The 17,304-nt window shown below is 53.1% G+C and overlaps 1 protein-coding gene across 2 annotated transcripts in view; it reads left to right on the top strand.

The window, feature by feature from the left end:
• The window catches only part of PITPNM3 (PITPNM family member 3), a 105,871-nt gene that overhangs the window by 80,905 nt on the left and 7,662 nt on the right, over positions 1-17,304 (top strand). For both annotated transcript variants that reach the window (XM_035301110.3, XM_078374092.1), the window contains exons 10-18: positions 2,980-3,149; positions 4,775-4,945; positions 6,261-6,455; positions 7,226-7,374; positions 8,346-8,462; positions 11,571-11,687; positions 12,023-12,171; positions 12,457-12,606; positions 14,497-14,680. In XM_035301110.3, the coding sequence (XP_035157001.3) occupies positions 2,980-3,149; positions 4,775-4,945; positions 6,261-6,455; positions 7,226-7,374; positions 8,346-8,462; positions 11,571-11,687; positions 12,023-12,171; positions 12,457-12,606; positions 14,497-14,680 (1,402 nt within the window). The remainder of the gene's footprint in view (positions 1-2,979; positions 3,150-4,774; positions 4,946-6,260; positions 6,456-7,225; positions 7,375-8,345; positions 8,463-11,570; positions 11,688-12,022; positions 12,172-12,456; positions 12,607-14,496; positions 14,681-17,304) is intronic.

Raw genomic sequence — 17,304 nt, 5'->3', positions numbered from 1 at the left:
TTCAACTTACAAATAGCTATTGAACTTGGACCCAAATTAGAGGGAATGTCTTTCTTTTTCCTCTGCTCCTCAACTCTCTTCCTTTCTTTCTCCTTCCTCCTTACCCAGGTGATAAGTATCATGAGGTCATTACAACATTTGGAAAATACATCATCTCACCACCCAGAGGGAGCTACTGTTAACATTGAAACTACTTCCTTCCACATGCTTTAAGATAGTTTTACAGCTGGACTCAGTAGCTCATGCCTGTAATCTCAGCACTTTGGGAGGCTGAGGTGGGTGGATCACAGGGTCAGGAGTTCGAGACCAGCCTGGCCAACATAGTGAAACTCTGTCTCTCCTAAAAATACAAAAACTAGCTGGGTGCGGTGGCAGGTGCCTATAATCCCAGCTACTCAAGAGGCTGAGGCAAGGGAATCACTTGAACCCAAGAGGCGGAGGTTGCAGTGAACCGATATCGTGCTATTGCACTCCAGCCTGAGCAATAAGAGCGAAACTCTGTCTCAAAAAAAGAAAGAACTCTTCATATTGTGATCTTTTCCTGATACTGTTAAAAATACTTGATAAATATTCTTAATGGCAATATAATATTGAGTGAATGGATATCAGTTTATTTAATCCCTGTAATTAGGTATTTTGTCAGTTTCCAATTCCTACCACTATAAGTAGCTCTGCAGTGAACATCTTTGCACATAAACATTAACGTGTATATTAGGATGATTGTATTTGGATGGATTCCTGGAGGAGGAATTACTAGGTCAAAGGCTCTGCACATTTACATCTCTGAATGTTTAAAGCCCTGCTGGCAGATGATCCTTTAGAAAAGCAGCTGCCTTCTAGGAAGGCTTGCAAGATGAAAAATCTCAACCTTTCTGGTTCATCCTTGAAAAATCCTTTAGGGGAGCCCCAAATTTGGAGAGTGATGAGAAGTTGGAGGCTTTCAGTAGCTGGTCTGACACAGCCAGCTTTCCCCTCTGGTGTAGGGACAGATGGTGGTTTCTTTGGCAATTAAGTAGTTGGCGTGTGTCTAGGGACCATGCTGTACGTGAAATATGTATTGTTAAACATCAGAGTCATCGCCTCACTGTGAGATGCTCACACTGTGAGAGGCAGGCGGGAGCACGAGGGCTGAGGATTCAGCTTTGCAGACTCGTTCACTCCTGAGGGTGGGACACTTGTCCACACCGTTCCAATTGCTCTTTCTTTTTGCTTTGAGTAATAGAAAAAATAAATTTATTGATCACTTACAATGTTCAGAAATCCTTCTCAGTGCTGCTTTTTTATTATTATACTTTAAGTTCTGGGATACATGTGCAGAACGTGCAGGTTTGTTATGTAGGTATATACGTGCCATGGTGGTTTGCTGCATCCATCACCCTGTCATCTGCATTAGCTATTTTTTCTAATGCTATCCCTCCCCAAACCCCCCACCCCCTGCTTTCCCTTCCCTAGCCCCCCACCCCCTGACAGGCCCCAGTGTATGATGTTCCCCTCCCTGTGTCCATGAGTTCTCATTGTTTAACATCCACTTATGAGTGAGAACATGCAGTGTTTGGTTTTCTGTTCTTATGTCAGTTTGTTGAGAATGATGGTTTCCAGCTTTATCCATGTCCCTGCAAAGGACATGAACTCATCCTTTTTTGTGGCTGCATAGTATTCCATGGTATATGTGTGCCACATTTTCTTTATCCGGTGTATCATTGATGGGCATTTGGGTTGGTTCCAAGTCTTTGCTATCATAAACAGTGCCACAATGAACGTACATGTGCATGTGTCTTTATACTAGAATGATTTATAATCCTTTGGGTATATATTCAGTAATGGGATTGCTGGGTCAAATGGTATTTCTATTTCTAGATCCTTGAGGAATCGCCAGTGTCTTCCACAATGGTTGAACTGATTTACACTCCCACCAACAGTGGAAAAGCATTCCCCAATAGATCTTTCTAAAGTTTGTTCTCCTCTAACTCAAGTATTTTAGTTGCTTTGCATTCACTTAATTGACAGATACATCACGTGGTCCCACTATCAGGTTTTCACTTTAAGCTGTAGCTAATGCTGGCTGGAAGGTTAGGGAGGTGGCCCAGGTGTCCTTCTGATTCTCAGCGCCCTACTCTGGGTCTGTGGCTGAACGTGACTTGGACTCTTGCTGGGGCAATGGGCACCTGGGTTGGAAATGTTTGGAATTCTGTGTGTCTCACATTTTTCTCCTTAAGCCCTGCTTCATCTGCAGGCTGGGGCTGGCAGTGGGGAGACCAAGCTGTTTGCATCTGTGTCTGTGGGTTGCCTGGAACAGGAGTTAATGATGAAAGCCCGGATCTCTGCAGAACTGACATTAGCCAGCTGGATACTGGGCAGGCTGGACTTGTCTGGTACACAGTGTAGGAATCCTCCGCATGGCCATCACAAAGCCAGTGTGACGAGGCAGGCCTGCCTGTGTGTAGAATGCTCAGATGCCCCCACGGGCTCAGCCTGTTTTTGAGACAGAGTCTTGCTGTGTCGCTCAGGCTAGAGTGCAGTGGTGCGATCTCGGTTCACTACAACCTCTGCCTCCTGGGTTCAAGCTATTCTCCTGCCTCAGCCTTCTGAGTAGCTGGGATTACAGGCACAAGCCACCACGCCCAGCTAATTTTTTTGTATTTTTAGTAGAGAGGGGGTTTCACCATGTTGGTCAGGCTGTTCTCGAACTCCTGACCTTGTGATCCACCCGCCTTGGCATCCCAAAATACTGGGATTACAGGCGTGAGCCACCGCGCCCAGCCCATTGACTACTTTTCTGGCCAAATATTGGCCAGGCCTTGGTGGACAGTGCTGACTGTAGGTGGTGTGCAGCTGGTGGACTGGACTCAGTCCTGTCCCGGAGATGGAGGGTGGGGCACTTGGTGCTCAGAGTTCAGGCTGCGCCGCTGAGTGAACACACCTGCATTCATTCTCCATCCTTCCCAAACCTGCCCTGCCCTGTGTCCCCCTCCCTTGCAGCATTCACTCCAGCGTGCTAAAGGATGAGTCTGAGACCCCGGCAGGGGGGCTGCAGCTCCCCGAGGTCAGCCTGGGCCGCTTTGACTTCGACGTGTCCGACTTCTTCCTCTTCGGCTCGCCACTGGGCCTGGTCCTGGCCATGCGGAGGACGGTGCTGCCTGGGCTGGACGGTAGGGAGGGTGGGCAGGGGCCTGAGATGCCTGTGCGTCACTATGGCCACCCACTGTGTCAGGGCCTCAGAATGAGGGCAGTGGAGTTGGGGATGGGGGCAGGGAGGGTCACAGAGTTGGGATAGGTGGAAAGAGGAGAGAGGGTGGGGCAGAGCGGGGAGAGAGGAGCAGCTTCCCTCCCGACATGGGTGAAGGTGAGGCAGCTTCGGATGGATTTCACTGTCCCCATCAAGTGCTCCTGGCTGCTTTTCTGGTGGTCATGCCCTTTGGGGAAGAGAAGCTCTAATATTCACCCTCTTGCCTCCCACTCTCTCCTTCACCTGTGCTGAGGCAGATGCTGCAGCCAGGTTGGTCACCGCCCACCCCTGCATATCCCCAAGCCCTCCCCCACCTCAAGTGCCTTTGCTTATGCAATACCTGCAAACCTTTTTTTTTTGAGACAGAGTCTCGCTCTGTTGCCCATGCTGGAGTACAGTGGTACAATAGAGATCTTGACTCACTGCAACCTCTGCCTCCGGGTTTCAAGCGATTCTCCTGCCTTAGCCCCCCAAATAGCTGGGATTACAGGCACCCGCCAGAATATCTGGCTAATTTTTGTATTTTTGGTAGAGACGGGGTTTCACCATGTTGGTCAGGCTGGTCTCAAACTCCTGACCTCAAGTGATCCATCTGCCTCAGCCTCCCAAAGTGCTGGGATTATAGGCATGAGCCACCGTGCCTGGCCAATACCTGCAACCTTGAACACTTTTTTATGTTCCTCTAAAATGCGCACACCAGGCGACTGGCACCAGCAGGCATAGGATCGGGGAGGGTAGCAGTGACTCCAAGGTCAGAAGCACACACCGTCTGATACCGCAGGGCATCTTGGGAGGACAAGATCCATGCTTTTAGCCAAAGCTTACTGACGAGCTACAGTATGGAACAGATCAAGTGAGGAGGGCTCTGGTAGAAAGGGAGGCAAGGAGGCAGAACCCCATGGCTGCCCTCAATGTCACAAATGAACCCTAGGGCTCCCTGGATGCTGGAGGGTCCCAGTCCCTGTTCTAGAAGGACAGGGAGGCCCACGGAGGAGGTGGAGGCCTCAGTGGAGACACCTGCTGGTCAGCAAGAGAAGTGTTCCACCTGCTGGGAATTCTCTCTGGCCACAGGCCTGGGAACTGAGTGTGAATAGCCCTGAGGCCTGCGGAAGGGGCAGCTGACCTGCCTGAAGGAACCTGGGCTGGTTTCCTATGTCAGGTAGCAACTAAGTGAAAACTGGAAGAATTTAAAGGAGTTGCCCTGTGGAAATGGTGGAGGGAGGGCCCAAAAGGAGAAGGGATGGTTTGAGCAAAGGCGCAGAGAAAGGAAATCTGCAAGCCCTAGGGGGGATGGGCAGGTGTGAACCGAGGCTGCAGTGCTGGGTGCCTATTATAGTGCCCCGGGGTGGGGCCGATTGGCAAGGCCTTGAATGACAAACTGAAGGTAATGGCTTTGTTCCCATGGGCAGCAGAGAGCCCTGGGAGGTTCTTGAAAGGGAAGTAGGCTGCTCCAAGCTGCACTCCAGGTAGACTCCTAGGGCCCAGGGAGCAGGTGCTAGAAAGGGGCTTCCTTCTGTGTCTTCCACTTCCTCTGTGTCTTCACCCCAGGCTTCCAGATGCGCCCTGCCTGCAGCCAGGTCTACAGCTTCTTCCACTGCGCAGACCCCTCTGCCTCTCGGCTGGAGCCGCTGTTGGAGCCCAAGTTCCACCTGGTGCCCCCTGTCAGTGTGCCCCGCTATCAGAGGTTCCCACTGGGCGATGGACAGTCTCTCCTCCTCGGTAGGTTCTTGCAGGCAGGAGAGTGTGTGCTGAGCTGGAGGTGGGGTCCCAGCCCCGTGGCACCCAACACTGGCCTCTCTGGTCCAGCCCCTCCAAGGACTCAGTGAGTAGGGTGACTCCCATGAGCAGGGACCGTGAGAACAGGATAGCCAACTCCTCTGTCCTCAGAGTGTCCCACCTGTGCGAAGCACCTGCTCCATCTGAGGCATGTTGGGGCTCAGAGACCCAGGCTCTGTCCCACAATGGGCTCCCAGACGCACTCCTGTGGCCAGGGCTGGTGTAACACTTGAGCTTTCAGACCTGATGGCAAATCCAAGGATCCATGCTCTGAGCTATTTGGAAGTACCCAGCTTGGACTCTGTAGGGTTAGGGCAGAGAATGTGCCATTCTGGTGGGCTCCCTGGAAGAGATGGCCTTTGATTAGGGTCCAGACAGAGGAGGTGCATTTGGACAGGCAGAGAAGAGCTAGAGGACAAGGAGTGAGATCTTCTAGGGGAAGAGAACAGCAGGAGTGAGGGCAGGTGGTTTGGCAATAAGCCAGTGGCTTCCAGGGTCAAGTGGGGAGATCTGGGCAGGGACCGACTGTGTCGTCGATGGGAGGCCTGTAACGGACAGTCAGAGGCTTGGAAATCAGAGCCTTATCTCCATGCCCACCTTAAGGAGGTTTAGCCTAAGCCTGTTCAGAGCTATACCTCCGGGATGGATGGGGCTCATTCAGGATTAAAAACCATCCCTTCCTCACCCCTAATTCAATGGAGTCTTTGTTTCCAAATCCCTGCCTGCCTGGAGCTTCAGCAGATAGGCTGGGCTGGAAACCTCCCTCCCTATGGGGCTCTCTTAGAACAGGGGAGTCCTCTCCCTCCCCTGAGGCTATCCTAGCTCCCAGGCTGGAGTCCTCTTCCCTTCCAGAGGTGGCCTCAATCCTTTGTGGTTCAGGGGAGGAGTTGGATCAGAGAGGACAAGGTTATGAGTCACCCCTGGGGCCTCAGCTGGTGCTTTTGGGGCGATGTCCCAGAGGCTTCCTCTGCAGCTTCACTGCGTAACTCATAGCTGCAAGGAGGTAAATGCAGCCATGTGCTATGGCAATGGGGTCCCTTGAGGCCCAGGGGGCTGGTGGGGTGGGCACAGTGAGAGAGGCAGGTGCCTGCTGTGCTGGCACAGTGAGAGGGGCAGGTGCCTGCTGGGCTGGCAAGTGAGCAGCGCCAGGGCTGGCTCCTCCCAGTGCGCAACCTCACACCCAGCATAGGGCTGGCACCGAGTGGGCAGCTCTGCTGGAGACATGTGACTCAGCCTGACCTTGAAATTTCCCCTCCAGCTGATGCCCTGAACACCCACAGCCCCCTCTTCCTGGAGGGCAGCTCCCAGGACAGCCCGCCTCTTCTGGATACCCCTGCCTCGCCCCCTCAGGCCTCAAGCTTCCAGCGCCCAGGACGGAGGATAAGCGAGGGCAGCTCCCACAGCGAGAGTTCAGAGTCCTCGGACAGCATGGCACCCGTGGGTGCCTCCCGCAGTGAGTGAGGTCCTTTTGGGGCCCTGCCTGGATTTGAGGGAGGGGAATCTTCCTCTGGGTGGTTACTGGGTCACTGCTAGAGCGGCTGAGGGCAGGCCCTAGGGTGGGGAGAGGGTGGAGGACATCCTGGGAGCTGCTTCTGCCTTTAGAGAACTGAGATCTGCTGGTGGAGACCTGGACATCGGTCCAAATCCTCACTCAGGCCCCAATCTGAGTTCTCACCTCAGAGGAACCTTGACTTCTGACCCTGACAGAGCCCTGGACGAACCCTGGCTCATTTCAGAGCTCTGACCTTGAAGAGAGCACAGACCCCTGGCCCCTGACTGGGACTGAGCTTTGACCTCAAACAGAGCCCTGACCTCTGACCCTGGACAGAGCCCTGATCTCTGACCCTGAACAGGGCTCTGACCTCTGACCATAAAGGAAGTCCTGAACCCTCCAGACACAGACTCAGCCCCAACTTCAGACAGAGCCCACTGGGAACTGCCATGCGTGGCAGCCCTGGGTGAGACAGTGGATGTGTCTGTGGCCCTGGCCCTCCTTCCTGGGCATGGGCTTAGAGCGCACATCTTAGGGGATGGCTGGTGGGTTTCGAGAAGGAGAGAGGAAGAGCAGCACATTTCCCAGGCTTCCTTCAGGCCAGGGGGCTCCAGCCCAAACCTGTGCCCCGCGTGATGCTTCTGCCACCAGTCTGTGTGATGGAGACCCCGTGCCCCTCTGGTTGAGGTCCAGGCTGGCCATGCATCCTCACCTTCCTCTCGGACCCACAGTCACAGCCAAGTGGTGGGGAACCAAGAGGATTGACTACGCCCTGTACTGCCCTGATGTCCTTACGGCCTTCCCCACTGTGGCCCTGCCCCACCTCTTCCACGCCAGCTACTGGGAGTCCACGGACGTGGTTGCCTTCATCCTGAGACAGGTACCGCTGCCACCATTGCGGGCCTGCCCACAGGACCCGAGGGGGTGCCACCCTTCTCTATCTGGAGAGGAGGCTGTTCTTGTGCACCGCATGCAAGAGTGATGGTGTTGGGCTTAGTCCTCTGTGAGCGCTGTTGCAAGGGATAGCAGGGACGTGGTGGTCCCTGGAGAGGGATGAGGAGTCCGAGAGTATTTTTTAAGGTGGGCGTATTACACATATTTGGGTGCTAAGGAGAGTGGACTAGCAGAGGCAGTGTAGTCAGCGCTGCGGGATTGAAAGGGGAGCATCACTGGAGCAGCATCCTCAAGAAGCACGGAGGGGCTGGGATCAGTACTCATACCGGTTTTAAGGAAGGACCACCTGTTAGGCCAGTCATGGTGGCTCATGCCCGTAATCCCAGCACTTTGGGAGGCCGAGGCAGGTGGATCACCTGAGGTTGGGAGTTCAAGACCAGCTTGACCAACATGGAGAAACCCTATCTCTACTAAAAATACAAAATTAGCTGGTGGTGCTGGTGTAATCCCAGCTACTCGGGAGGCTGAGGCAGGAGAATCGTGCTTGAACCCGGGATGCAGAGGTTGCAGTGAGCGGAGATTGTGCCATTGCACTCCAGCCTGAGCAACAGAGTGAAACTCCATTTCAAACAAAATTAAAGGAAGGGCCACCTGTTGTAACAGGGAAGGCAGAGAGTGGGGACAGATACAGTTGGCTGCCAGGTTTGGGCTCAGGGGGCAGAGACTTCTCTCAGGAAGGGAGCCAACTGGGAGACTATTCTGGCCTCAGCTTCCAGGACAGGAGTGCAGGGACATGGGTCCTGGGGTCTGCAGCCTCCTGATGGTTCCAGGCTGTGAGGTTGGGGGACGGCAGGGGCAGGGCCCAGCTGGCCACAAGCTGGTGGGTGCTGACACCCTGGGAGGGAGACAGAGGAGCCAGAAGGCCTGACCAGGGGGCCCCGCTTGGCTCTCGGCCAGGTGATGCACTACGAGAGTGTGAACGTCAAGGAGAGTGCCCGCTTGGACCCTGCAGCACTGAGCCCTGCCAGCCCCCGAGAGAAGTGGCTTCGTAAGCGGACCCAGGTCAAGCTGAGGGTGCGTGCATTGCTGGGGTCACATACAGCTGGGACTGTGTCCTCTGGGAGGTGGGGCTGGGCTGGGGGCTGGGGCATCATCTGCATAGCAGGTCAGCACTTTGATTTGCCCTCAGAGCTTGGCACCACACTCAGGTGAGGTCCAGGCACTGCAGCTGCAAAGTTGTGTGAGTTACTTCCCCATGGCCTGGTTCCACAGTAGTCCTGCGGGCAGAGGTCCAAGACGCTAGGGTTGGCGAGGAGATACCAGTGATAGAGCAATTGCTATATGCCAGACTGCGGTAGATGTGGACTTGAATCAGAAAGAGTCCTGGCACTCAGCCTCACTTACCATAGAGTATGGCCTGGTATGATATTTGATAGAGGGAGGCACAGATTAAGACAAAGATGGAAAGAAGGATTGTCAGGGCAAATCATTCAGGCCTTCTCTGAAGAGGCTCCTCTGTGGGGTATTGAAGGATGAATAGGAGTTTGAGGTGCATATATTTATTGATTCACTCAGCAAATGATCATCAATGCCTACTCTGTCTCAGTCATTCTGCCAGGGAGTGGGGTATAGGGTTGTATAGACACAGCCATTGCTATGGTAGGCACCTCCAGTCTGGTGACAAGACCAGACATGGACCCCAAAAACAGTCCTAAAAGGTAGAAGGAGATCCATCCTTCATTAATCAACTCTTTTTTGGTAAACATATTTATTGAGATATAATCCACATATCCTATAATTTGCCTATTTAAATGGTATAACTCAGTGGATTTTAGTATATTCACAGATGTGTGCAACCATTACCACAGTCTGTTTTAGAACATTTTCATTACCTCCAGAAAGGTCTCTACCCTTTAGGTGACACTCCCTCACTTGCCCTGAGCAATCAGGAACTGACTCTGTTCCTGCAGATCTGCCTATTCTGGACATTTCATTTCAATGAATGATGTAATATGTGACCATCTGTGGCTGGCTTCTTTCACTTAGCATACTGTCTTCAAGGTTCATCCACGTGGTCGCTGTGTCGGAAATTCCTTTCTGAGGCTGAATAATATTCTGTTGTATGGAGATGCGACGTTTTGCTTATCCATTGGCTACCTGATGGACATTTGGGCTGTTTTCACCTTTTAGCTACTCTGAATAATGCTGCCATGAACATTCATATACGTTTTTGTGTTTTTCATTTCTCATATGGTTTCATTTCTCTCGGGTATATGCCTAGAAGTGCAATTGCTGGATCAAATGGTAACTATGTTTAATCATATAGGGAACTGCCAGACTGTTTTCCACAGTGACTGTACCATTTTATATTCCCACTAGCAATGTATGAGGATTCTGATTTCTCTACATCTTCAGCAACCCCTGTGATTATCTCTCTGTCTGATTCCAGTCATCCTGGTGGGTGTATTTCATTGTGGTTTTGATTGCATTTCCCTAATGACTAGTGATGCGGCATCTTTTCAGGGGCTTATATTCATGAACCAGCTCTTCCCTCCCCCAGATAGCACACCTGGAGGGAAGCCTATGTCCCCTACTTGGTTGACTGTCTCCAGGGCAGGGCCCACAACCTGTGTATCTCAGGGACCCATGCAAATGAGGTGTCTGTAGATATCTGTTGGATTGAATTAAAATGTGTGGGAACCAAAAGGAGGCCAAGAAAGTATCTTTAAGGAGTCCGAGGAGTGCTTCTTGGGGAGATGATCCTGAGCCTAGTCATAGTGAATGGGCTGGAATGAGGGGGAAGAGGGCCGGGGATGGCACCTAGAGCCAGTGTGGGGGTGGGGCAGTGGTGTGAGCAAAGGCCTGGAGGTTGCTGCAGAGCCTGGCAGAAAGCACCAGAAGGTGTGGATGGGGAGCAGCGGGAGACGAGGTGGTTCAGGCAAGGCTTGGAGGGTTAAGCTCAGGGTCTGGACTCCACTGAGAGGGCACTGGGGAGCCAGGGAGGGTGTTAATAGACCTGTGCTTTATGGTTTTTTTTTTTTTTTTTTTGAGACATAGTCTCACTCAGGCTGGAATGCCGTAGTGTGATCTTGGCTCACTGCAACCTCTGTCTCCCAGGTTCAAGTGGTTCTCTGTCCTCAGCCTCCCTCTTAGCTGGGACTACAGGCACATGCCACCATGCCTGGCTAATTTTTTGTATTTTTAGTGGAGATGGGTTTTCACCGTGTTAGCCAGTATGGTCTCGATCTCCTGACCTCGTGATCTACCCGCCTCAGCCTCCCAAAGTGCAAGGATTACAGGCGTGAGCCACCGTGCCTGGCCAGATCTGTGCTTTATAAAGACAGAGGCTCTCTTGCAGGGACTGCCTTCGAATAAGGAGCTCAGTTAGGAAGCTGTTAGCGGCACCCGAGCCATGTGGTTGTAAGGGAGAGAAAGAGGTGGCCAGCACGATAAAGGAATGGCCACTAGATTGAGAGACAGGGTCTTGGAGGCCAGGCTGGGAGTCAGGGCTGGTAGGGGCCAACACAGGTCTCAGAGCTGCAGAATGAACTGAAACGAGAAGTGAAGAAGAGTAGGGATGTTGAGACAGTCACAGATAAAGTGATGCCGTGTACAGGATTGCTCCAGGATAATCCCGGTGGGGCTGGGGCTGAGGCTGGGGAATTGGGCAAGGGGAGAATGAAACCAGGAGGGCATGAGTTTGTTGCTAAGCAGTAGAGCAGGTGCCAGGAACACAAGGCTTTGTTACACTCTTCTCTCTACACTTGAGCATTTGAAATTTTATCTAAAAAAAAAAGAGACAGGTGGTAAATATCTGTTGGATGTGAGCTGTGATGTGGAAGAAAGAATCAAAGGTGGCCAGGCAGTTTCCAGACCAGGCATCTAGAGGACAAGGATGGGCTGTGAGGCTGGTTGTCCCCTCAGGGCTGAGCAGAGTCAAAAGCAGAGAATGTACAACAGCAGGAAGCCCAGTGCTCATTGAAGACAGCATCAGGGGGACTCACCCTCTGTTTCTCTCACAAGTTCCCTGGGACCACATCTCTGAAACTCCGGCGGAAGTGAGCAGGGAGACATGGTTCTGTGGGCTTATATAGCTCTGGCCAGTCTGAAGAACACTGCGATGATACAGCAAGGTTGAGCCTCCTTTGCAAGGGCTGAGCCGGCTTCTTTCTGTCCTTCCAGAATGTCACGGCTAATCACCGGGCCAACGACGTGATTGCCGCTGAAGATGGCCCCCAGGTCCTGGTGGGGCGGTTCATGTACGGGCCCCTCGACATGGTGGCTCTGACTGGAGAGAAGGTACCCGGGACTGGGCATCCCTTCCTCAGCTAGTCCACCTGCACCGGGTGCCTCATGGAGCCATATGGCATGTGGAGTGAGGGTTCCAGGAGGGCTGAGATGCCTAGGGTGGCCACACAGGGCCGGAAGCCACTCGCCTGCCTGGGCAGGCCAGGGAGGGCGAGCAAGGAGGAAAGGATGGGCTCAGAGCATCCAAGGACGAATGAGGAGCCAGGGTGGCAGGAGCCAGGGAATGTCAGGCAGGGACCTCAGCCCAGAGATCTCCCGCCCAGCCCCTCTGCCAAGCCTGCAGCCCCTCAGCCTTCAGGAAGTCCCAATTCCTTTCACTGCCGCAGGTGGACATCCTGGTAATGGCAGAGCCATCCTCAGGCCGCTGGGTACACCTGGACACGGAGATCACCAACAGCAGTGGTCGAATCACATACAGTGTGCCACGGCCCCGGCGCCTGGGGGTCGGTGTCTATCCTGTGAAGATGGTCGTCAGGTAAGACCCAGGGGCTGTTCTCACGGGGGTTTCTCTCCTTTCCATGGCCCTTCCAGCCAGGCCTGTCCAGAAGATGGGGTCCTTGAGTCTCCTGTGACCCTATCTCTGTCTGCGTGGACAGAGGTAGCTGGGAGAGGTCACCAGCCGTGGCATCAGGAGATGCCACCCAGGTGCTCTCTGACCCTGACCCACCCTGAGCTCTGACTACAGCTGCAGGTTGACCTCTGGCTTCAGGCTCACATCTGACCCTGTCTGCACCGCTGACCATAGGGAGTTTCCTTTCAGGGGCGACCAGACCTGTGCCATGAGCTACCTCACGGTGTTGCCGCGGGGCATGGAGTGCGTGGTGTTCAGCATTGACGGGTCCTTTGCGGCCAGCGTGTCCATTATGGGAAGCGACCCCAAGGTCCGGCCGGGTGCAGTAGACGTTGTCCGGTGAGTGCCGCCTTCCATGAGGGACCTGTCTCCCTGGGGGGCAGGAGCCAGCAGTCCTGGGGGAAATACATTGTTTTTCTGATTTGCCCTGGGAATTCTGTTGGTCTCTGGGGCCGTGAGCTGAGAAGTCCTGGCTTTACCTCCAGTAGTAATTTATTGAGCATCCTTGGGAAAAATCTCTCCTGCTTTCTAGACTTCAGCTTGTCTGTTTCTTCCTCTCTCCCTCCCTCCCTCACTTCCTTCCTCCCTCTTTCAATTCCTTCCCTTTTCCTTCCTCCTTCCATCTCTCCCTCCACTCATGCATGCATCCACCACTTTCTGAGGCCCGCTGTGGCCAGGCTGTGTGCTGAGCACTGATGCAGAGTAAACTCCTAAGTTGGAGGAAACCAGTCAGGTGGGGAAAATAAGTCACAGGCATGAGAAACTGTAACCCAGGACTCCTAGTGATCGGAACCTCAAGAGTAGGAAGATGCCAGGCACTGGAAGTTCTTGGGGGCTGGAGACTGCCCTGCCTCACCCCAGTGACAGTGATGGCTTTGGGAGAGAAGAGGTAAAAGGGAGTTCTAAACCTGGAACGTTCTAAACAGGTAAAAGCAAAGGAGAGCTGGGACAGGCCTGTGAGCACGTCCAGCACAGATGTCTTGGTTAAAGTACAAGGACATAGAATGTACTATGTGCCTGTAGGCATGGCATGTCTAACAGCTACCTAGGATAGGGCTTGACAAGGTGTTATTAGCACACTTACGATTTATTCTTTAACAAGAAAGGAAACTTTACAAAAGACCTTTTTACTTCCCACACCAGGGCTTGTCCAGGGGCAGCAAAGCAGCTCTAGGTGGGCTGGAAGGATCCCATGTGCAAGGGCAGAGCAGGGACATGGCCACAGAGGCAGAGAGAGGCCTTGAGGCCCTGCCTCAGGGCCCTGGGACCTGGAGGTGCTGTTAGGCAAAGGAGTGCTGGGGTTAGATTTGTGATGCACAGAAACCACCATGTACACACTGCAGAGAACAATAATAAAGCCAAGTGCATCATCACACCGTCACACCGTCACACCATCACACCATCACACCATCACACCGTCACACCATCACACCATCACACCATCACACCGTCACACCGTCACACCATCACACCGTCACACCATCACACCGTCACACCATCACACCGTCACACCGTCACACCGTCACACCGTCACACCATCACACCGTCACACCATCACACCGTCACACCGTCACACCGTCACACCATCACACCATGCATGTTTGGGGTTAATTCCTTTCATCTTTAGGACAACCTCATGGGGTGGTTCATATTATTATGCCCATTTTACAGATGGAAACAATGAAACCCTGGGAGGCTGGGGAGGGCTGAGTAATCTGCCCAGGGTTTTATGGCTCAAGTTAGATGCTGGTAGGAATGGTAGGGGAGGGAAAGAGGCTGCCCAGAAGGCTTTTGTAGTGGCCCAGGAGAGAGATGGGGCCTGAGCTAAGGATGAGAAGCATGGCTTCAGTGAGAGGGCTGGGGAGGGTAAAGAGCCTGGCCTGGTGAAACCCTAAAGCTTGCTCCCTGGAGGAGGAGGAGGAGGGAGGGAGGCACAGGGAATAGGGAGGAATGAAAGGCACCTGTCTCTGGCTCTGAAGTGGCTGTAGAGGGGGGGCAGGGGTGAGGAGATGAGTTTGGATATAGGCATGTGGTGCCTGCAGGGCCATCGAGGGGGAATGTCCAGGGCTCAACCCGGAGAGGGGATTCAGGGTCCCCTGTGTTCTCTCCAGCTTGCCTCTGGCTTGTCCCTCTGGTGTCTCAGGAGGGCAGCTGCGGGCACAGCGGGTTTCTGGGCATTGGGTGCCCTGTGCTGGGCAGGGCTGGACCTTCCTAATGCTGTCTCATCAGGCACTGGCAGGACCTTGGCTACATGATCCTTTACATCACGGGGCGGCCGGACATGCAGAAGCAGCGGGTGGTGTCATGGCTGTCCCAGCACAACTTTCCCCAGGGCATGATCTTCTTCTCGGACGGGCTGGTGCACGACCCGCTGCGGCAGAAGGCTATCTTCCTGCGCAACCTCATGCAGGAGGTGAGTGTCCAGCCCAGGGCAGGGGTGGGGGCAGGGTCGAGGGCTTGAGAGAGTGACCCTCCTCCACACCACGCCCTGCCTTCTGACCCTCCTCTCCACCACTCCTGCCTCCCTCCACCCGGGTGGGCCTCACAGATGTGCAGTGTGCAAAGCCCATTCCTGTGGATCTTGCTGGGTCCTCCAGCAGCCCTGAGAGATAGGTATTAGTCTCGTCACTGATAGAGGAGAAAGGTGAGGATCCAGAGGCTTGCCCTAGATCTGAGTGAGACTTTCATCCATTATCTCCTGACTCTACATCTGGCCATTCATCCAAAGGACATTTAAGTGTAGATTGTGTTCCTTACTCTGTGCTTGTTGGGGCTGCACAGAGACAAACAGAACAGGGGAGAGGGGGCAGGGATGTTCTTTTCGTGACCTGGAGCTATGGTTCCCTCTAGCAGCACCTGGAAACTCAGAAGTGCAAATTCTCTGCCCCGCCCCTCCACAACCCTCTTAGATCTACTCAATAAGAAAGTCTGGGAAGGGGCTCAGGAACCTTTTCACAAGCTCTCCAGGGGATTCTGATGCACAGAAAGATTTTAAGAATCCCCGACCTAGAGCAGAGCAGGAGTTGACAACCAATGACCAAATCCAGCCCATAGACTGTTTTGATGTGATTGTGAGCAGGATCTCCATCCATTTCAAATCCATTTCAAATGGATCTCCATCCATTTGAAATGAATGGAGACAGTCAAAAGAATTGTACTTCATGACATGAAAATTACATGCATTTCAGTGTCCCTAAATAAAAAAGTGTGATTGGAACTTAGCCAAGCTCATCTGTTTACATACTGTCTATGACTGCTTTTTGCAATACAACAGCAGAATTGAGTAATAGTGACACAGTGCGATGCCTGAGACATTTATTATCTGGCCTTTCCAAGAAAAAGTCATCAAATCCCTGATCTAGAGAAGGAAGGACATGTAAATTGACAACCACTGGTGTGTGGTTGAAAAAGACCCTTTTAGCAAACAGAGGAGAAAGGACTTGGGTTTGGCCAGGGTGGCCAGGGAAGGCTGCTAGAAGGTGGTAACTTTTGAGTTGACTCTTGAATGATGAGTTTGTCAGGTAGACAATAAAACAGCCTGTGCAAAGGCACAGAGGCAGGACAGAGCTTGGGAGGTTCTCAGAGCTGCAGGCATCTGGGATTGGGGTAAGAGCAGGCAGGGTTAGACCCAGGACAACTGGGAACTGTGCTCTCAGAGGTCATCAGGGCCCCAAACTTGGCAGATCTTGAAAACCTTGGAAACCAGGCCAAGATCATAAACTCTTTGCTGAGGGTAATAGGAAGCCATGGAAGAGTTTAAAGCAGGGAAGTGTCAGTGATTAATTTGGCTTGTAGAACAATCCTATTGGTGGCTGTGTGGAGAACAGACTGGGAAGGCAGTTAGGGAGCTGTTGCCCAAGCAAAAGGCAGGAAGACCATAATCCAGGCGACGAGGACCACAGGATGGAGAGAAAAGCAGGGACAGGATTAGGAGGTGGAATTGTTAGGACTCAGGGATGCTGGGATGCAGGGAGGGAGGAGTTGAAGATGCCTGTGCTGGGTGACCAGGAGGGATCCAGGTGCTACACACCTGACCAAGGTCTCCATGGAGGCAGAGGCTGTTCGTTCTCACCAATACAGTTTCTGGATTTGAAGGATGATGCCCCATGGTAGGGACTCAATAACTGTTGGTAGAATGAATGAATGAATGAGTGGATAAGAGGGGACACAAGAGGAGGACAAGGCTAGAGGGAGATGAGCTCAGCTGTGGATATGTCAAGGCTGCTGTGGCCATAGGACCTGATATGGCTTAGGGGAGGTCTGGGCTGCAGGTGGAGACTGGGAAGTAGACACATGGGACAGATTAGTGGAGCCACAAGAGGGGAGGCGAAGCATGAGAAGAGGCTGTGCTGGGCCCCCAAGAGCAGGACAAGGAGCAGCTGAGGAACCAGTAGGAGAATGAGAGGGGGAGGAGGGCCAGGAGAGAGAGGCTCTAGGTGTCCGGAGGAGAGGGGTTCAAGGAGACAGTGTCTCTCTTGCCAAGGGTGTGGGATGCTGTGAACTGCCCACTAGACAAAGCTTGACCATCGGATGACTTTGGTGAGGAAGGGACACTTCGGAAGGACAAGGGGGCAAAAGTAGGAGAATGAGGAGCAGAGAAGGTGGGTGTCAGCTGGGAGGTTCATGAGGAAGGTAGGCAGGGTCGCCAGAGCTGGAGGATCCAAGTAACAGGAGTGAGCACAGGTGAATGAGAAGGTGGAAGGACCAGACAAAGAGAGGCTGATCCGTCCTCTGAGCCAAAGGCCAGTTGGGAATAAACCAACCATTGAGGGGAGGGGCAGTGGGCTGAGGAAGCCCTCTCCTTGGTTCAGCATTGAAGGCAGTCACCTGCAGGATGGGGTAGGTCCCAGGGAAGGACAGGAAGAATATGGAAGGTGAGAGCTGCGTGGCTCTGCAAGTTTCTTTAGCAGCTCTTGGTGGGCAGTGTGTGCAAACAGACAAGGGGGCCGGTGGAAAAGTTTCATGGCTGAGATTTGGCAGGGCAGGTGTGGGAGGAGGATGAAGGGGTGAGAGACCCTGGGGTGGAGGTAGAGGGCA

The sequence above is a fragment of the Callithrix jacchus genome, chromosome 5, assembly GCF_049354715.1.
Source record: "Callithrix jacchus isolate 240 chromosome 5, calJac240_pri, whole genome shotgun sequence".
In the NCBI taxonomy this organism is placed as follows: Eukaryota; Metazoa; Chordata; class Mammalia; order Primates; family Cebidae; genus Callithrix; species Callithrix jacchus.
Note: the sequence above shows the minus strand (reverse complement) of the source record. Positions and strands in the feature narration are given on the sequence as shown.